The sequence below is a fragment of the Sceloporus undulatus genome, unplaced genomic scaffold (genome assembly GCF_019175285.1).
Source record: "Sceloporus undulatus isolate JIND9_A2432 ecotype Alabama unplaced genomic scaffold, SceUnd_v1.1 scaffold_20, whole genome shotgun sequence".
Lineage (NCBI taxonomy): Eukaryota > Metazoa > Chordata > Lepidosauria > Squamata > Phrynosomatidae > Sceloporus > Sceloporus undulatus.
In genome coordinates, this window is record NW_024802942.1 from 1,589,995 (window position 1) to 1,611,802 (window position 21,808).

The 21,808-nt window shown below is 38.9% G+C and overlaps 1 protein-coding gene across 4 annotated transcripts in view; it reads left to right on the forward strand.

Annotated features, from left to right (window-relative positions):
• LOC121917496 (protein dopey-1) overlaps window positions 1-21,808 on the forward strand; it is an 83,518-nt gene that overhangs the window by 56,178 nt on the left and 5,532 nt on the right. For 3 of the 4 annotated variants that reach the window (XM_042443514.1, XM_042443516.1, XM_042443515.1), the window contains 15 exons: window positions 1,075-1,334; window positions 2,199-4,203; window positions 4,899-5,010; window positions 6,322-6,504; window positions 7,137-7,262; window positions 9,215-9,349; window positions 11,236-11,291; window positions 12,086-12,190; window positions 13,285-13,351; window positions 13,999-14,143; window positions 15,630-15,709; window positions 16,890-16,999; window positions 18,521-18,670; window positions 20,166-20,227; window positions 21,135-21,287. In XM_042443514.1, the coding sequence (XP_042299448.1) occupies window positions 1,075-1,334; window positions 2,199-4,203; window positions 4,899-5,010; window positions 6,322-6,504; window positions 7,137-7,262; window positions 9,215-9,349; window positions 11,236-11,291; window positions 12,086-12,190; window positions 13,285-13,351; window positions 13,999-14,143; window positions 15,630-15,709; window positions 16,890-16,999; window positions 18,521-18,670; window positions 20,166-20,227; window positions 21,135-21,287 (3,749 nt within the window). Of the gene's footprint in view, window positions 1-1,074; window positions 1,335-2,198; window positions 4,204-4,898; window positions 5,011-6,321; window positions 6,505-7,136; window positions 7,263-9,214; window positions 9,350-11,235; window positions 11,292-12,085; window positions 12,191-13,284; window positions 13,352-13,998; window positions 14,144-15,629; window positions 15,710-16,889; window positions 17,000-18,520; window positions 18,671-20,165; window positions 20,228-21,134; window positions 21,288-21,808 lie in introns of those variants that run through there. The other variant, XM_042443517.1, reaches the window with a different exon arrangement.

Here is a 21,808-nt window from a genome sequence, read left to right on the forward strand (position 1 = left end):
GCTAACGGCAAAAATGACTTCAAAGTTCACTTATCAAACAATTCCTGAACTGTAAAAATATTTCCAATATAACCTAACTGTAAAAGAAAAAAATTGCTCAGCTAATTTATGATAATAATAATTAATAATTTGTTTTATTTATATACCACTATTCCAAAGATCATAGCGGTGAACAGCAAGTAAGCTAATTAGCAAGTAAGCTAATTTGCCCCCAACAGTCTGGGTACTCATTTTAGCGACCTCGGAAGGATGCAAGCCTGAGTCGAGCTTGGGCCCTTTTGCTGGTCTTGTGGTTTTGAGTGAATGGCTGCAGTACAGGCATTTAACCACTGCGCCACCAGATGGAAGATGCTGTGGACCACAGTATGGTAGCTGGCCAAATTATTATTTTTGATACAGAACTTCATAAGTATGAAAGACCACATTATAGAACAATTTTTGGAATGCCACATACTAGAATGGGCAAGGCTAATGCAAAAATAAATGATGGCAGATGGGCAACCACCCATTTTTAGAGCTTGGAACTTAATTCAAAAACCTTTCATGTTAGCACTAGTTGATCCTTTTGAAAAAGCATAATGTATTCATGTTATTTGTTACATCACATAGTTGTCTAGTGTTGCTTGTTATTTTAGTTAAAAACGTAATTTGAAATAACTTAAGCTTTAAATTTAGAAAAATGGGGGGGGGGGAATACCAACACAGCCCCAGCCCTAGAAAGAGTGATGTTTCAGGAGTAATGACTTAATATTGAATCCCACCCAAAAAAAATTTTTGGGGGGAATCCAGGGTATAGGTAACACATTGCAAATAATGTTGGTTCTTGCAATACTTTACTATTTTATGTCAGCTATCTCCCTCTCATTTCACTTCTTTATCATTGCTTCCTTCCATCACTTCCTTTTCATTCAGAAATCCTCCCTAGTCCTGCTATAAGCAACAATCCTTTAATAAGCTTGTCCCTGAGCAGTTTAGACTGGGAGAAATTGACCTCTCTAGCCAATGCCAACTGTTACAACACTTGCTGGTTTTATTGGCCTATTGTAATTGTCTTTTGGATTTCTTTCCCTTTAGGTCCTTGTTTATCATGCTTGATAGCCTTAACAGTTTAGATGGCTCTACCTGGTCAGTTGGTCAGGCCTGGTTAAATCAAGTACTCCAGCGTCATGACATTGCACGAGTCCTTGAACCTTTGCTTCTACTGCTGCTTCATCCAAAAACTCAGCGCATTTCGGTTCAGAGAGTGCAAGCTGAATGCTATTGGAATAAATCTCCCTGTTATCCTGAAGATGAAAATGAAAAGCATTTTATGCAGAAATTTAACTGTGATGGTTGTAAGTAGTCTATGTGTTTATGTGAAGAACTTATTTCATTTGTCTACTTATTTGTTCTTCAAGTATGCACTACTTGACCTCCCTCAACATGCAAGGAGGGAATGGGATGATGCCACGTGGCTCTGCCCTGAGTGCCTGCATGTGATGTTGTTCCCCTGAAGTTCATACTCATACCACAGACATCTAGTGGGAAGGGGCCTACTCTTGCATTTGGCTCACATGGAGCTATATGTATGCTTCTTCACTCAGAAATAACTAGATTAAGTAGTGTTGCTGTATGCAACAGCTGCTGGAGAAGGCACTGTCACATGTACAGTGCCAATGATAGGACTATATGGCTTAGCTCTGTTCATGTGCTAAGGTAAATTGCAACATTATAATATCTTTCTATGTGTGTGGGGGGGTGTCAGATTTCATAAACATATTTTTAAGGAGCATATTTGTGGAGAGGTCAGTTGGACAAGTATTGTTGTTCCTACAGAGAGACTTTGGAAATTATTGACATTCCTAGGTCAGATTGCATCTCTGGAGATCTGCAACCTTGTAAAGTGGTTAATCCAAACATTTGTAGAAATGTGTACACCCAACTCTCTGCCCTTTCATTTTCACCCTTTCTCCATTTCCCCTAAAGATTTTACATTCAGCTGCTGTAGAGTGGTAATACAAACCTAATATGAATATGTAGTTACCATTTCAGATTAGGACTGAGTTGCATGCAGTCCATCACAACAAACGATAAAGTCAAAGTAAAGCTGTGTGATTGATGTTCATAAGCTCTCACTGATTGCTCAGATCAAATAACTATATAAAATTGTTTGAGTAGAAAAAGGTTCATACCTGTTATTTTTTGTCTTTTTCTTTAAGCGTTTTCCCACATGCCAGCAAATCAAGAAAAAGACATTACAGCCAAAGAGAACAATGAGAAACAACTTGCCATGGATGAAATGGAGAACTTCAGTCTTACTGTCAACCCCTTAAGTGACCGGATCTCCCTACTGAGTACCAGCAGTGAAACTATTCCTTTGGCTTCTTCTGATTTTGACCTTCCTGACCATCAGATAGAAATAATGCAGAGCTCGGACTCTGGCTGTTCCCAGTCCTCTGCTGGGGATAACCTTAGTTATGAGGTGGAAGCTGAAAGCCTGACTGCACCAGACAATTCTCAGCATTTGGGAGGAGAGTCACCAGATGAAATAGTTCAGCAAGTGGTCATAGACTTGATATGCAAGGTTGTCAGTGGGCTTGGTGAAGATACTGAACCAGCTAAACATCTGTATGCAGAAGATACTTCAGCTACAGTAAATAGTTTAGATCCCTCTGAAGAGGTAACTAAAATGGAAGAACCAAACATTCAAGACAGCCAGAGCAGTTTACTTAGCAATGACAGCTCCCAGTTGTTATCTGCCTCAACTGAGACAGGACTTGAAAGCATTTCCAATGAAATCTCCAGAAACAACTCCTCCCCTTGTATCTCAGCAAGCCAGCAGACTCTCAGTGACCCAAATTTGGCATCAACAGAAGCCAGGTCCAGGCAGAGAAGTCACAGTAGTATACAGTTCAGCTTCAAAGGGAAACTGCCTGAAAAAACATCTGAGAAAGAAACTATTGTCAAAGAATCCGGTAAGCAGCCAGGAGCAAAGCCCAAAGTCAAAATCGCCAAGAAGAAAGATGAAGAGAAGAAGAAGGCACAAGCTGAGAAGGTTAAACAAACCAGTGTTTTCTTCAGTGATGGCCTTGACTTGGAAAACTGGTACAGCTGTGGAGAGGGAGAGATCTCAGAAATTGAGAGTGATGCAGGGTCTCCAGGGATGCGGAAATCACCCCATTTTAACATACACCCTTTGTATCAGCATGTATTGCTCTACCTTCAGGTGTATGACTCCTCAAGGACTTTGTATTCCTTTTCTGCAATTAAAGCCATCTTGAAAACAAATCCTTCTGGTTTTGTGAATGCCATCTCTACTACCAGTGTCAACAATGCCTATACGCCTCAATTATCATTACTTCAAAATCTCTTGGCCAGACATCGCATATCTGTTATGGGCAAAGACTTCTACAGCCATATCCCAGTAGACTCAAATCATAATTTTCGGAGCTCCATGTACATAGAGATCCTGATTTCTTTGTGCTTGTATTACATGCGGAGCCACTATCCAACACATGTGAAAGTCTCTTCTCAAGACCTGATAGGCAACCGTAACATGCAGATGATGAGCATTGAGATCTTGACTCTTCTCTTTGCTGAGCTGGCAAAAGTGGTGGAAAGTTCCACCAAAGGCTTCCCCAGCTTCATTTCAGACATGCTGTCCAAATGCAAGGTGCAGAAGGTGGTCCTGCATTGTTTATTGTCTTCCATCTTCAGTGCCCAAAAGTGGCACAGTGAGAAGATAGCTGGGAAAAATATAGTGGCAATTGAGGAGGGTTTCTCAGAAGACAGCCTTATTAATTTCTCTGAGGATGAGTTTGACAGTGGTAGCACCCTCCAGTCTCAACTCTTAAAAGTCCTCCAGCGGCTCATTGTCCTGGAGCACAGAGTCATGACTGTGCCTGAGGAGAATGAAACAGGATTTGACTTTGTCATAACTGACTTGGAGCACATCAACCCCCAGCAGCCAATGACATCCCTGCAGTATTTACACTCTCAGCCAATAACCTCCCAGGGCATGTTTCTATGTGCTGTGATCAGAGCATTACACCAGCCATGTGCCTGTAAAATGCATCCCCAGTGGATTGGCCTCATTACTGCTTCTCTGCCTTATATGGGGAAGGTGCTCCAAAGGGTGGTTGTCTCTGTAACCCTACAGCTTTGCAGGAACCTGGATAACCTGATTCAGCAATATAGATACGAAACAGGATTGTCTGACAGTAGGCATGTTTCTCTCTTTTCTACTTGGCAAACTTTATCTTTTATACAGAGAGAGAGGAGAGATTGTGTATCCCTTATCCAAAATCCCTTTTGTATTTTTTTGGATTTTGGAATATTTGTATATTCAGTGGGCCCTTGGTAACTGCTAGGGTTTGGTTCCCGGACTTCCTGTGGATACCAAAGTCCATGGAGGCTCAAGACCCATTAAATATAATGGTGTAATAAAATGGTGTCCCTTATATAAAATGGCAAAATCAAAGTTTGCCTTTTGAATTTTATATATTCTAAAAATATTTTCAATCCTTGGATGTTTGAATCCATGGATAAAAAACAACAGTGGATTTGGAGGGCTGACTGTACATAACGAGATATCTTAGAGATGAGTTCCAATTCTAAACACGAAATTCATTTCTGTTTCCTACACACCTTATACACATAGTCTGAAGGTAATTTTATACACATTGTATTTAACAATTTTGTGCATAAAACAAAGTTTATGAACCATTAGAAAGCAAAAATGACACTATATCAGCCACCCATGTGAACGATTTTGGATTTTGGAGCATTTTGGATTTCAGAATTGTGGATAAAGGATATTGACCTTACAGAGAGGTAGTATAGTATAGTAAATACTTATTTGTTGTAGTTGTGTATATTGTTCCTTGCAAAACTGGAACAAATTCCATGTTGTGTTTTAGGCCACTTTGGATGGCATCAGTTACTCCGCCTGATATGATGCTTACTCTTTTGGAAGGCATTACTACTATTATTCACTATTGCTTACTTGACCCTTCTGCACAGTATCATCAGGTAAGGATGTTCCAAGGATTTGGTTGTATATTTCCTCATATGTTTATGGTTTTTAAAATGTATTTGTGTTTGTTCTTTGGAGAAAAAAACTACCGTCTTTATTGTTAGGATTAAAATGTGTGCTTTTCTCTGGGAATGGCGTATGTATGATTATGATGCCATTGATTTGGCCTCTTCTGTTGTCACCAAGTAAGTCTCTGCATTGGGCTGTTAACCCCCCCCCCCCAAGTTTTGAGTACTGCATTTGTCATGTGGTGTTGTTGAAGCCAATAGTAAAGAACCTACGTACTGTGAATGAATAAAGCTACAGGTTTTTACATTTATTTTGAGATATGTGTATGCAAAGTGATCTTGTAGCACCTTTGACACTAATTGCGTGAAAGATGTTCTAGCATAAGCTTTCATAGATTAGGTCTACTTCCTCAGATAAAAGTCTGTGAAAGCTTATGCTGCAACATCTTTCTACTTGTTAGTCTCAAATGTGTTACAAAGTCCCTTTGTATGCTGATATTCTAGACTAACTTGGCTACATCTCTTAATTTTGACATATGGTTTACCTTTTCTTAGGGACACAAGGAAAGCTTATACATTCAGTAAACAAAACTCTTTCTTAGTACTTTATTTACTGAAGAGGACATAGGCCCTAAATAGACTGGCACTTTTGCCGGCCTGGGGCCAAAAGTAGGGCTAGATAGGGCTGGGAGTTCACATGCACCCAGCCCTACGTTCACCGCCCATGCACCATGTTAGTGCGCACCCGTCAATACAGAGCACGCCATGATGACACATGGGTGTGTCAGCGCCCAAACGATGCTCTGTGGAACCCCAAAAAACAAACAACATGGGAAAAGATAGTAGTTTCTCTTGATGACTTTTGAATTAGCTGCTTATACTGGCTTAGTAGAGTCATAAAAACAAAATTCTGGCTTGACATAGACACAGTGCTTCCTGATTTTACAATTATATTAAAAAGAATGGGAACATTCAGGATCACATGTTCATTCCCTTCCCTCCTCTCCCCCCATCCCATCTGAAAACTGTAGTTAGCATCATATCTGCATTCCATGAAAGGGTGATCATTGTGAGCTTTAAACTGGCTTCTAACCATAGTGTCAAAATATGTTTTAAAGATAATTTTGGTTCACGTTCAAGACACTGCAGACATTGTGTTAATTAAAAATAGAAAGGAGAATGCAAGAGGGAAATGTATATCCAGAGGGAAGGAAGCTGAGGGTGAAGCATTCCTATTTGTCAGTATCACTGGGAGTAATTGATTGCTTTCCTCCCCCCCCCTCCTTTTATCTGAACCAGCTTCTGGTTAATGTTGATCAGAAGCACATGCTTGAAGCACGCAGTGGGATCTTGTCTATCCTTCACATGATCATGTCATCTGTGACTCTTCTGTGGAGTATCCTGCAACAGGCAGATTCTTCAGAGAGAACAACTGCTGCAGCTGCTGCATCTGTTACTACTATTAATCTTGGATCAACAAAGGTCAGAACATCAGAGGTTTGAAGAGGGGGTGTGCTTTGTCAACTAGATTGAGCTGTATTTCTTTAATTGTGTAATAAATCACCAACAGAGTACCTGAAGGACCATTAGAAGTAAACTGGCTGTTAAATTTTTGATGGAAAATAAACAAGTTAGACTATGAAAAAACCCACCTTGAAATGCTTTCCCAAATACTAATATTTGTTAGAGAACATTATTATTTACTGTTAATGTGGGAAGGTGCCACCTCTCCCTTTGTGTGAGTAAACTACCGAATTGCTAGTCTTCTGTAATCCAAATTCATAATAAAAGAATGTCAGTTCTTACCAAGCTACCCCATAGGTTACCTACAATTCCCAGTTCTTCTTAAAACTTAATATGCCACCATTTTCATTTTATTTTCCTTATTTTCAGAAGTCCCATTTGTATTATTTAGAAACACCAGGAAAGAGGTAGCATACAGCAGCTTCTTGCCATCAAATGCTATTCCCACCACATCCCATCTTCTTCCAAACAAATACTCAAAAAAACCCAACCTTACACTTACATTTTCCAGTATTTTACTGTTGTCTGACAACAGGATAATACTCTGGATGCATGTTTTGAAAATAAATGTCTTTTATTATGAATTTCAGAATCTGAGGCAGCAGATTCTTGAACTGCTGGGTCCAATTTCAATGAATCATGGTGTTCATTTTATGGCGGCTATTGCATTTGTGTGGAATGAAAGGAGACAACAGAAAAATGCTTCAAGGACTAAGGTATGTTAGGTGATAGAATCGTTTGAAAATAGTTCAGTATAAGACACTCACATCTTAATTCTTTTAAATGTGCCTGGAAAAGCAGCGTGCTTAGATGACTCTCAGATTAGCTCCTTACATTGTCTTTGTGCAGCCAAAACAAAAATTATAGCTTGCCACTATAGCTTGCAATGTTTTCTGATATTAGAATTATATGGTGTTTTTTTAAAAGGATGATAATGATTTGTTTGCAGTTTGAAGGTTTTGGTATTAGTTTAAAAAGATATGTGTTACCTCTGAGCAAGTGTGCAGCCTGGCAATCCAGTGAGTTTTAATGGTCAGATACTAGATACTCAGTTATTCATCCGCCCTAAACTGCAGGATGCTTTGTTGGTCAAATCCTAGGCAGGCAAATGACAGAGATCACTAAAATCAGAACCTCTTCCTCTTAAAATACTCCATTAGCACCGGTCCTGGCCCGGTTTCTGGCTATAAAGTTTTGTTCTTTCACAGCCTCCAGTACCAGTCTTGGATTGTCTTTGTTGCTGTCTGTTTCTAAGATTGAAACAGAAAAATGTTAGTTGGGAGCAACCCTGTTTAAGAAACATGAATCATTTTCAGCACAGGTGTAGCAGAATGCAGCAGAAAAACAAATTAGGATTGTATCAAGCTCAGCCTATGCATTGGACTTTATCATACAGGGAAAATCAGGGGTTTAAACAATGATTATCCCATGAAAATTGCACAATCGCAATTCACATTTTCACACGATGTCGTGATTAAAGTGCCATTATCCTGGGAATAAACAGGCAATAAACAGCAACAAATCATTCATGAGATTTCCCTGTGAATGATTTGTTGGTGTTTATTGTCTCTTTATTGCCTGTTTACTCCCAGGATAATGACTCTTTAATCATTATGGGTGTGAAAATGTTAATCATGATTGCGCAATTTTCATGGGATAATTAGTGTTTAACCCCCCTGATTTTCTCTGTGTGATAAAGTCTATTAAGTGAATGCCAAGGAAGGTGGGAGTTTTTTTTAATCAAATTTGTAATACTGGAAATCTTGCTTCTTCTTTTTTTTTTTTATTTTTATTTTTTTGCTTGAAGCAAAAAAAAAGAAAAGAAAAGAAAAGAAAAGAAAAGAAAAGAAAAAAAGAAAAGGCATCCATCAGCTGCATTATACTTCCAGAATTTTACTCTAGCAGCCTTCATAATTAGGATCCATAAGCTTGCTGCTTTTCACTGTTAGACTGACCTGTGTTACCCTCTGCCAGTAGGTCCTCCCCCTCCCACTCCTCCAGTGGATAAACTAAGAGGATGTTTTTCAAAATAGGTTCTGTGGTCTGGATTAATGCCTGCTCCAGGGAATCAGCTCCAGATGGTCTTCTAGTTTTGACTGTTACTTGGGGTACAGCTTCTTCAAACCCACTGTAGATGTCCAGGAGAGTTGCCTCATGCTGAATCCCCAACCAAGAGCTTCAAGATGTTCCTTTTTGGACTACATACACATGGCTTTTTGTGATTAGTAAAGATACAGAGAGGGTACTTTTAGAATGGATAATACAGTTGGATCTCCATATTTGTAGGGGATCTATTCCAGACTCCCCCCCTCCACAGATATGAAAATCCGTGGTTAAGTAAGGAGGCCAATAAGGAGGACAGGCTGTAATTCATTCAGCAGCTCAAAGATAACAGCAGAATAAGCTAATTTGTCTGCACAAAGAAGTACCCCAACCTTTTAACTGGCTTGTAGATCTAATTCTTATATTGCTATTAAAATTGCTTTACAGCTACTACTAGTACAGTCCTGTATGTGGCTGCTGAAAGGTCAATTCCCTTCAATTCACTGGGGCTTTCTTTCAGGTAAATGGGGTAAAAGGATTACAGCTTAAACTACATGGACAGTTTTGAAATGATCAGGATTTAACTGTAATAGATTTAGAGGCTATATGTAATGTACTTTTCCAGGTCATTGCTACTGCCAGCGAAGAGCAACTTTTGCTAGTAGAGTTGGTTCGTTCTATCAGCGTTATGAGAACTGAGACTGTTATGCAGACTGTGAAAGAAGTCTTAAAGCAACCACCTGCAATAGCTAAGGATAAGGTATGGAAATAGCAATATGGTTTTTGTGTGCCTTCAAGTCATTTTCAACTTGTGGCGACCCTAAGACAAACCTATTAGTGAATTTTCTTGGCAAGGTTTGTTAGAGGAGATTTGTCTTTGCCTTCCTGTCAGGCTGAAAAGGTAATTCAGTGAGTTTCCATGGCTGAGTAGGGATTCAAATCCTGATTTCCAGAGTCATAATCCACCACTCAAACCACTACTCAAGTTATGTCACAGGTGTTGGGTTGCTGTTGCCTTATGGATAGACTAGAGAGCCAGTTAGAGATATAAACCCCATTTGAAATTAAGCACTTTGTGATGAAAACAGATGGCAATTCTGACTTCAAAAAATACTACAACTCCAATGTAATCATGGTCATTTTATGCATTTTACCATGTCCAGTAAAAGTCCCCTTAGTTTATATCCCCTGGATATAAAGACCCTGTTGTCTGCTTTTTAAAAATGTTATTAATAATGGCAACTTTTCTAAAACAGACTGCCTAAAACTAGCTTTCCTCACTATAGATTACTATAACTAGCTTTCCAGGTTTAATTTAAGGGTAGAAGCTAAGGAAATATAACTGAGACAGGCATGGTTCCTCCACTCCCTATCTTTGTCTTATCACAGTCAATCTGTATCTTACTAAAATTACTTAGAATTTGTCATTTTGATCACATCTGAACCCCCAAGATTGTAAGCAACAGTGTTGTCCAGCAAGTAGATCAACATCAACATTCCCTTTGAGAATTTCTTAAGCTTAGGAATTTCAGGATATTTGTATACAGGAGAATAAGCAGATAGCATTATTTAATCTTTCTAGCTGTTTATTAAAGCAAACAAATCAGTTCATACATTTATCCAATCTCCTTGGAGAAATTTAGCATAGCACGTAGACATTACATTACATAGCACATAGACATTACATAGTCTAGGTATCTTCCTATATAGGCACACACATACACACACACACTTGTGGTTGTGTGCCTTCAAGTCATTTCCAATTTAAGACAACCTTATCATGGGATTTTAAATATCACATATTCTAGCCATATAAATATTTCATGCTTGTAATAGTATAACTTTCCGTGCTCTAGTCCTATTTGTCCCACAATAGATATCATTCAGCATAACAGTAACCATCAGTGCAGAAAGGAATGATTTTCTCTGTTAACCAGCATTGCAGTGTGTGGCACATAGCCATAAGAAGACTGTCTATAAAACTACCCCTAGTCTGGATTGAGGTGGTATTTCTACTGTGGCTGGGATCTCATTATCTGATCATCATCCAATAAGGAGATGAGCATTATTGCGCTTGAAAAGAGCCAACAACTAGAAACCACTAACTCTTGACCTGGCTACCTACCTTTCAAGCATGATTAAGGCCTCGTTATGGAGTTGAAATACGATTAGATGGGTTCTTGTTTTTTTCTACAAGACAGTGCCTCTGCTATTTTACACTAGAGCTAATCTTGTTTCTGTTTGGTTGCTTTGTACCCAGACAGCTGTGTTACACAGTTTCTCTTACAACAAATAACCCTGGAAGTTCACCCTCTATAGCACAGAGTACAATCACTTTTAACTGCGATGTAACACATTTTGTTTAACAGCTAACCTGCAGGACTGGAAATTGACATAAAAGAGCTAGTCTGTTCCATATACAGTTTTTCAAATGCCCATGTTTTAACTTTTTGCCATGTGACTGTAGCAGGCCCTGAAACTGTGCATGCTGCCAGAGCACTCCTTGAAATTATGCTGTCAACTAATAATTTTTCTTTCAATGATTTGCATTAATTATTTGATTTCTGAATTGTCATTAAATTTTGGACATTGAAAAAAAACATACTTTCTCTTTGTAACACTGCTTTTTCAAAAAAATCTTTCTAGAAACATCTTTCACTGGAGGTCTGCATGTTGCAGTTTTTCTTTGCATACATTCAGAGGTAAGACAGTGAGGTTATACCTTATTTCATATCGCCTTCAATGTCTTCAAGTGAGATGTTTTCTAAAAGGGCATGTTCCTTTGAGGCTGAATGATTATGAGAGTTGAGAAATATAGTCAAAGTGACAGAGAAAGAGTTGAAGTCTAATTCCAGGTTTTGAAAAATTACACACATTCAAGTCTGAAAATTGGCAGATTTGCTCTCTCTTTTTGTTTTCACATTTCCTCTAGCTAGAGCAGGGATAGGCAACCTGCGGCCCGTGGGCCGGATGCGGCCCGGCAAGGCCTTGGGACCGGCCCCAGCCCGGTCCTGCCACCGATTGCCGCCGGGGCCTTTGGCGTCTCGCGCGAGGGGCATGGTGGAGCAATTGTCTATAGAAGCCTCAGAAACATGCATTTATCTTAACATTTTTTTAAAAATCAGCAAATTTTTTCACATGTCCTCAATTTTTTATTTAAAAAGTGCCCTCCCTTTGGAAAATTCGTCCTACATTTGTTCCAGTTTATTTATTTATTTAATTTTTTTAAAATTATTTAATTATTTATTTTTTGGCTTCGGCCCCCCCAGTTGTCTGAGGGACAGCAACCCGGCCCCCGGCTCAAAAGGGTTGCCTACCCCTGAGCTAGAGTTATGCATTATATCTTTACAAGTGACCTTTTGGGCTATTAAATGAGAGAAAACATCAAATTTATATGGTAGTGTTATCCATTCAGTCTGCTATCATTCTGGAGTATGAAGAAATGTTCTAATGAATAACATCTGGATGCACTCATGGCTTACTTCCTTTCTTCTAGAATTCCCGTGTCCAACATAGTTGACAGCTGGGCCTCATTGTTGCTTCTTCTGAAGGATTCCATACAACTTGGCCTTCCAGCTCCAGGACAGTTTCTAATACTGGGGTGAGCCACTTGGTTTACATGAGCATGACTTGATTTTCCTTTGGAAAAGTATCAAAAGACTTGAAAGTGCCTCTTATCCTTAGGAAAAATTCTATTTCACATTGATGCTATGGGGGGTGGGACTGTGGGCATTCTCCCCTCCTACTTGGATATATAGAAGATATAGATCTTCGTTCAGAGTAGAATGTAGTTATATTTGTGCTATGGCAGTACACCTGTGGTTACATGTTACATGTGTTGTATGTTTGCCATATTTTGGTGCTGGCCATGTGCCATAATAAATTCATTCATATAATTTCACATTTGACCAAGATTTTAGTCTTCCATTCAGAATTGGAATCCCACATTCCTGTGCAGTCTAGAACATATGACTGGCTCCAGAGATAACCAGTGCCAGTATTTCTCCCTGTGTAGCATCCTTGTAACTTTATGCAATGCTGAAGTACAACCATGTTTTATTTCATTGCTTGGTTATGGCAAATAATCACCACAATCTTAAGTGTTTACTGGTATGGAAAACCAATTATTTTGAGTTGTTCAGACATTTCAGTAAGTGCATTGGGCTGGATCCAGACTTGCTCTTCTGCATGGCAAATGGAGGAAAGAGATTTACTCACTGGAGAAAATGAGGAGGCAGTATTTAATAACTCCTCTCATAACCCTCTCATGCTGCTATGGAGAATCTTCCTCTTGTCGGCAGGAGATTTTCAGACCTGCAGAAAGAAGGAACATGTGGCCAATAAATAAATAAATAAATAAATCCCTTCTAGTGATTAGATTCCAGTAGAATCTAATGTGCTACACAAGGATCTTCTACTCAATAGGTACAGCTGTTGGAGGTTGCCTGTCCCCCTCCTAAGTTTTCTTGCTGCTAAAAAGCTTCTCAAAGTTCAGTGACCCTGTGAAGTTGTCTCCAATATAATATGAGAGCTGCTGTTAAAACAGGAAATTGAACAGAACCTAGTTTACATAAAAAACCTTTAAATCACAAATCTTTTTTGGCCCAATGGGGATTTATTTCCCATGGCTGTTATCATGTGAAAGTTTACTAGTTGTTTTTTTTTTTGTTTGTTTGTTTCTGTTTGTTTTCAAAGAGTTTTGAATGAATTTATTATGAAAAACCCAAATCTGGATAATAAAAAGGACCAGAGAGATCTTCAGGTAAGAAGGTTATACTGTTAATTACTACTGGACGTCTTTTTTTTAAAAAAAACTAGAATTTTAATCTGATTGCAGTGTGTTCCTCAGCAATATTGCCCAATTTTTCAAGCTCTAGTAATATAAACTATGGAATGGTTCAAGGTGACAACAAAAACAATAATTTTGTTTCTTGTGCTGTCCTAGTGCTATCCTAATTCAGTGTTAATTGCACTGAGTTGAATTCATTGGAAAGGATCTTGATGATTTCAGCAAGATTTATGTACTCTTAATTTCTTGAGAATGTATACTTTGTGTTCCATATTTTTAGGGTTGCTTAATGTGTGATATTGTATCTAACGAATGTGTTCCTTACCTGTTGTGGGTTGTTGTGAAGGAGGAGTGGGGAGCAAGTGTGCCAAGTATGCCCCCTTGAGCTCATTGCAGGAAAAACAGAATATAAATCTGCTTTTTTATTTTTATAAATAAAAAGAGGGTTGTCTTGTGTAGTTGCAAGAACTACTAATGTCATCAGTTAAGCCCTTATGGCTTTGTGTTGTTTATGCATGGTGTTCCTCTTTTATTGAAACTGATGCCACAAGAGAAACACTTGCTTCTCTTACATGCAACAGTGAGCTTTCTGTTTGTGTTTCTTCCCCTCATGCCTCCAGGATGTTACTCACAAAATAGTGGATGCCATTGGAGCGATTGCTGGCTCGTCCCTGGAACAAACTACATGGCTAAGGCGAAATTTAGAGGTTAAGCCTTCCCCCAAGATAATGGTTGATGGAAACAACCTAGAATCTGATGTTGAAGGTTATTTTTCTCTCTTAATCTTCTATCCCAAATATCTCATCAGCTTTAGAAAATAATTTTATTGGATGTAAACACATAACAGAACTCCCAGGCCTACATCCAACATCACGCTAGCAGATGCCTGCTAGCACAGTGTATAACATTATACCCCATCCCCACACTACTACAAATTTGGCTCTAGAGTTTAGGATGCAGCAGAGAGAGGTGAGTCATCATCTCTCTATTTGTCTGACAGAAACATCCCGTTGGATGCTGCCCCACTTATTTAAATTTACTTAAAAGTTAGCTAAGGACTATAGAGTTCTGTATGTATATGCTTAGCTGGTTGAGGGCCATGTCTGTGAAGAGATCCCAACTGGCATCCTGTTAGTGACATGTGCACATGTTATGTTTCCCTTACACCTATATATGCCCTTTTATGGGCACTGCAGAAGTTTTGAATTCCTCTATCTGCAGCAGCCAAATTCTCCCTGCAACTTACCATGCAGCCTTAGAAGGCCCCTTCCCCTATGCCTTGTGGGAAGCAGGCATTTTCAGAGAAGTATACAGATGTGTCTCCATAGCAAGAACAAAATGTTTACAGTAGTGTTGAGAGTGCTGGAAGACCATGGCTGACCATAGCACTGATGTAATATACTCATATACTGTATATACTCGTGTATAAGTCTAGAAATTTTAGTCTAAAAATTGACCCCAAAAACCTGGGTCGACTTATCCATGGATCAATGTAAGTACTGTACTTCAATTCTTATTTTAAAAAGGAACCATCCCCTGGTGAAATACAAGAGCATAATCTGTCATGCAAGCACTGACCCCCATCAATTCTCCCATCCAGCCTTTAGTATGAGCACAAACAGTTATGCCTGCTGGAATTTCGGAAGTTCTTTGGCATTATTTTCCTTTGCTTCACCCTTTAGATTCTTTGTTACATTCCCATAAGTTTTACCTCGACTTATCCTCGCGTCATATCAAAATCCATATTTTGGCCAGGTGGGTTTGTGTTTTGTCAATCTAACATAGGTCCATATACAGAACTACTACACTACACTGCGCTGTACAAGATTGTAGTCTGTGTATATAGTTTCTTCACCCAATCCAGTAGCCATCATATGCATAGTGAGACATTAGGGAGGATATTGTACCTCCACCTTACCTGCCAAACAGCTAATTGGCAGAAATTCATCTTTATATACAAAGATCTATACATACTGCTCCAGCTCTGCATGCCCTGTGCTGGATCAAACTCATTATGGTACATAGTATATCTTTATGTAAACACTATTCCTGTTTGTTTGATTTATTACTATTGTTGAGCCATAAATATCCAAATTATTGTTCCAACTTTTGAGTGTATTTAGCTCAGCTTAAACCTGCAATACCTTTGCAGGAATAAAGAAACAAGGCTATAACTTTAGTTTTTGATCAGACTTCTTTTAAAATACTCTTAATAGATAAATGTACATTTACATTTTCATTTACTTTTTAGATATGTTATTTCCAGCTTTGGAGACCTCAAGCATAACTCCATCAGTTTATAGTGTTCATGCCTTAACACTGCTATCAGAAGTAAGGACTTTTTCCCTTTTATGTAGATTGTGTACACTTTTGTGTTTTAATAAGTAATATGTAAGGGGGGGCCAGACTCCCCAAAAAATATGGGGCTCAGTAGGTGCTCAGTGAAGTTTATGCTTGACGTGATGCCCTGCAGAGGTAAAATTAACAATAAAGGAAAACAGTTTCTTGATACTTCCATAAGGATGAGTTGACCTTTATTACAGGTCTCTCTTTTACCTGCTGTAGGTGTTTGTGATACTTTTTTCTTGTTACATTTAATATTTTCTGTTTCTGGAAGTGTTTGATTCTGCTTGTACCTGAAAGTGGTGGGTTTTTAATATTTTCCTTTGTTGTGGATGGTAATGTCTCCCGAAAAGGTAAGGAAAATGTGGGGTGGCCTGTATCCATTCCTATGCTCTGGAATATTTCTTCCCCTTGTGCCTGAGTAAATTTATGCTGAAGCATGATTTGTACAGAACTCCCCCCTCTCCTGTCTTCTTCCTGTGTGGCTGCGAGGAGGATTTTGGCAATACTTACTTCTGCATTGTTCAAGCACTATATGTTGTGTCATCTGGTCCTGGAATTGCAGGGTTAATGTTGAATATGGATAGTCTGAACAAGCAACCCTGAGATACCATAGTTTGAAATAGACTTGTTTGAAGATAATAACCAAGTAGTAGTAGTAGTAGTAGTAGTAGTATAGTAGTTCTCTCCCCAGCTGCTGTACAAAACCAGGAGAAAGGTTTGTTGATATCTGGTTGAACAAGAAATGGGGAATATCTTGTTCACAGGCTTCTGTTACATCCAATTATTGATGGATGGTAACAGTAAAGAGCCTACTTTAAGCATGTTTATGTTGTATGTGTTCAGTTCAGTCTAGGCCAAGATTTATACTATAGCAGCTGATGTAGTCCAGTGCCAATGTCAGGCATTCAGTAGGTATACAATTGTCATCTCCCATTGACAGCAGAATGAAGCAAAATCTTCTGCAATTATTATATTCAATGTTGTAGCTTTACTGAAATAATAGCTGAAAACTGAACAGTCATCCTTTGAAACTTTTTATTTAAAGACTTTAAAAATACTTTTTAAAATCTGTTCAGTAGCACTCCAGAGGTGTGGTAGAGTATGTGTGTGAGAACTTTCACTAATATTTCCTGGGGTTTATTTAAAATTATTTACTGTATTCCAGGTTTTGGCCCATCTTCTGGATATGGTTTTCTATAGTGATGAAAAAGAGAGGGTTATTCCACTTCTTGTAAATATAATGCACTATGTTGTGCCTTATCTTCGCAATCACAGGTATCTCTGCAATTACATGCTTAACTATATGCAGTTTCATGAAGCAACTGTGTTGGCATTTGCATATGGTATTCAACATATTCATAGGACTTTACCATGAAAGAGGGTGTCAATTTATTCTGTTTTGCAGGAATTGTTTCAAGGAGTATCAAGGGCTGGTGGGTGCTTCCCCCCAGATAGTTTTTACCATCCCATTCAGTACTCCAGCTTTTAATTTTTACATACACATAAAGGTTTGCTGAGAAATTAAACAGTTATTCTCATAAAAATGTTTTGCTACTCCTTTGCTGCCTCAAGCTAGTTTTTCCATAGTTGCATCTGCTACTTTTACTTTCACCACATCAGAAAGAGTTTGGATTAGTGGTCATGGGACAAAATACTACACTACAAAGTGTAGTATTCATGATTATTAAGATATTGTTTAAATTCAATTCTTCTGCATATTGGCTTTTCTGGGATATTTTGCATTTCACCAGATTGATGCTTCAAAGACCACATTTGCAAATTATGCATCTTGATTTTAAATAGTAATGTCTCAGTACCTTGGCGGACAAAACTTGCTGAGCTCAGGGATATGTTGCTTGAGTCATACAGATTTAATAACTGAGCTTACTCCTTGTACTGCAGATATTTCTGTAATTGTTCACCTTTGTTCCTCCAAGTCTCTGCTTGAGGCTGATTGTTTTGACAGGAATGAAGCTTCTGAAACTGTTCCTGATACAATAGCTACTTGAAGAGCATGACACAAATCTAAATGTTTCTCCTCATATGGGCTGGAGTAGTTGTGGCCTTCTGCATGTTGAATAACAACTCCCATCATCCTTTAACATTAGCCAGACTTGCTGTGGCTGATGGAGACTAGAGTATAAGAACTCTACTTCTTACCCTGTCCTGCCCTAGTACTTGAGTTGTCATTGTTGTTCTGAGACCAGATGCTGGATCTAGACATTTTGATGATGAAGGACAAGATGGTGCTTCTATTCCAAGCCAAATACCTGCAGTAAATAGGACACTATTCTTAACCCTCTCCTCCCACCCCATAGAAGCAGGCTAGTTTAAAGGGCCTTAGATAGGTCATATGGTATTTGAGCTCTGTTTTCCTGCTGATGGGAATATTTGGGGTGGGGATTCTTAGGAAGAGTAATGGGGAGAAGAACTGTGACTGCAGCCCTCTACCTTTTCCTACCTGAGGCATTTATCTCACTCTGCCTATTGGTAGGACTGGTCCTGATGTACAGGTAGTGCTTGATATATGCATGAAGCAGAGTGATGGTGATTTTTACATTAATTAGTTTCCCTCTGAGTAAGACTTTGACAGATCCTGCCCTTGGAGGATTGTCTGATTTTCAGGAGTAGCTTTTAGACAGAAGCACCAAGTAGCTGTGCGCTAGGACCCAACGTATCCTAATATTTTGCTTAGTATCCAACCAGTTGCATCCCAACATTTTGAATCATTTAACACTGGCCTTTTGCCACCAAAGTTTTTAATAATTTTAAGTTGGATTTCCTTTCTTCTTCCAGTGCCCATAATGCACCCAGTTATCGAGCCTGTGTGCAGCTACTGAGTAGTCTGAGTGGGTATCAGTACACAAGGAGAGCGTGGAAAAAAGAAGCTTTTGATCTGTTTATGGATCCCAGTTTCTTTCAGATGGATGCTTCCTGTGTTAACCAGTAAGCCTTTTTGTTATTGTTTTTTGTTGCTGGTTTTTGTTACCTGCCATCAAGTTGACTTTGACATGTTGCGACCCTGTGAATGAGAGACCTCCAAGTCACCCTATATCCTCAACAGCCCTGCTCTTGTGGATTCAGGGCTGTCACTTCCTTGAGCAAGTCAGACCTTACTGACAGTATGAGCTGTTAGGCAGTGGAATACACTGCCTCAGAGCATAGTGGAGGGTTTTGTTTCTCTTTGGAGGTTTTGTTTCTCTTTGGAGTTTTTTTAAACAGAGGCTATACTGATTTTGTATTCCTGCATGACTAGTTGGACAGGATGGCCCTTGTGATCTATTCCAACTCTAGGATTCCATGATCTGCAGTGTGGTTTTCCTCTTTTCCTACTATCTACTATATTATTTGTTTATTTGTTTATTTCTGTGCCACCTTTCTCCCAGATTGGGGCTGAAAGCAGTTTACACTGATTGAAAAAATTACTAAGCATTGAGTGAGTCATGTCTTCTCATGATATGGCCAGTCTTATTTTAGTCATTTTGGCTTCTAGGGAGAGTAACCTACCTAGCAAATAAGCAAATTCCCTAAGATAGCCTTCTCCATCTTCAGGTGGAGTTGATGAAGTTGTAATTCCATGGGAAAGACAGTTGGACTACTATTAAATAGTGTTTTTCACAATACTAGAATTCCCACTAAGTCCTATGTCTTTTTATCTCTAGCATCATGGAAAGTGATCTTACATGTTATTAGATCATCTGGCTTGGTATTGCCCATTCTAAGAGGCACCCACTCACTGCAGTTTCAGAGAGGGATCCTTTCCTGCTCCCCAAATGCCAGGGGTTAAGCCTGACACCTTTGCAGGCAACACATTCTCTGTCTTACTGAGCGACAGTCCTGGCAAGCAAAACTTCTTTCTCTCAGTTTCCACAACTTCCCCAGAAACCTGCTGTTTTCATTCTTCTTCATATCTGTTTAACGTCTTGTCTTTCAACAGCATTGTCAATTAATCTAAGTCAGCCATCTCATGTTTCATAAACCAATCTTTTTCAATTTCCACAACTTTCCAGTTCCTCCTCCTCCTCCCCATTCTGCCTGTACATGACTCCATATACATCTTTTCCTGGCAATGAATGATGGTAGTCTGATTATTATGATCACTAATGCTGAATCTGTGACCAAGATAGTTCATTCAAAGATCTAGAGCTTCTCACAAAACCCTTACTAGACCTGAACTAAACTTACATTTTTGTGTCTCCTCATGCTACTCCACCCTAATCCATAGCCACTAAAGTAACAGCAATGTTCAGCTCCTGAAATATCTTATTTTGATATACATCAAAATAAGATGTTTCAGGTTCTGAACATTGCTGTTACTTTAGTAACGTTACATGGCAGAATTCTGGGGGAAGTATCACAATGGTACACTCTTAGTTTTGTTTCAGTGAAAGTGTGTCTTTTTAATGACAATATCATTTTTTTGTTTCTTCCTTCTTTTTAGTTGGAGAGCAATTATGGACAATTTAATGACACATGACAAAACCACATTTAGAGATCTGATGAGTGAGTTCTGGTTTTCATACCCTATTTTAAGATCCATGGCCTCTGTGTGTTTGGAAATCTTTCTGATCATGTTAGCTGGTGAAATGTGAAGATTATTCCTTCTCATGGTTGTTTAATGGCCCAGTCCACAACTGAGTTGTGCTGTGATGACAGTTTGTTGTGTATTTTGCCAGATGTACTTTGTGATGGCTGTCTCGACTTGGAAAGGAAGTCTGGGCCATGATAAAAGCCCTTCAGGGGATTGTGCAAAAACTTTAAGAAAAACGGTGAACTTGGTGAATAGGTTTTTGCTAGATGTATTACCCACCCCCAGAATGAGATACACACTCAAATATATTTCTTAAGGAGGAACCATAACAAAATTGTATCTGCTGTGTGTGTGTAAAGTGCAGAATAGAATCTAGGCACCAATTTTCATGGCTTTTTACTCAATGATTTGAACATTGTGATCAAAATAATTTCTTAGTGAAAGAATGAAAGTAGACAAATTCCCATTTGCTGTGCAATGGTCAAAAACTTTTATATCTTCAAAAGCCCAATGTGTTTTGTCCTTATCACCAATTGGCCTTCTTCAGGGACTATATTATAAAACAGACAGAAACACATTTACTGTGTATGTAATATTGAGACAACACATAAAAACATCTATAAAAACCTATTTCTTTAAAATTAAATAGTTTCTATTATACATATAAATATATACATACCAATTCTTAGAAATTTCTGGAGTTGCAGTCTGCACTCTCTATAAAAGTGGCCTTTTTTAGTATTAGAAGAAAGGAAATAGGTCTACCAATGGGTTCATATTTATAGATTTCTCAGTGAATACATGCTTTCCAATAATTTCTTAGTCAAGAAAATTGCCTTCCCTGATATCATCTTTACTGTCGTGTTACTCTTTCTTTAGCACGTGTGGCTGTAGCTCAGAGCAGTTCACTCAATCTGTTTGCCAATCGCGATGTAGAGCTGGAACAGCGTGCTATGCTTCTCAAGAGGTTGGCCTTTGCCATTTTTAGTAGTGAAGTGGACCAATACCAGAAATATCTTCCAGATATACAAGGTAAATAAGAGCTTTTTCCTTGCTCTGGGAGAAGATGGCTTGTATCATCCTGTGTTCATTCACAAGCAGAATGGACACTTGTCCTGAAGCAGATTCTTTCAACACCTTGCAACTGCCCATGTGTCCCCAGATCTGCCCTGAAGGCCCCTCTGGAGCACATGGGGGGGGGGGATGGGGCTGCATCAATGAGGCAAGAACAAGAAAGCCCCATTTCATGAGATGAAATCTGCTCATATAGCTTTGGGCAAAACACTATTGATGGCTTATTAATTTACAAAGCAAACAAAAATCTCTTGGCAATTGATTCTGAATCATACGTAGGCTGTGTTAGTATTTCTCTGGCAACCTGCCTTGAGCTGGATCCAGATTTTGTCATGACTAATTGAAGATCCACTGATTTCATTGGGTCTCTTCTATATATAGGTATGCCTAAATTCATCCCACTGTGCTACAAAATCCGGAACTTCTCTAATATGTATTCCCCAGCCTTTGGCATCCACTGGGCTTTGGTTCCAGGACTT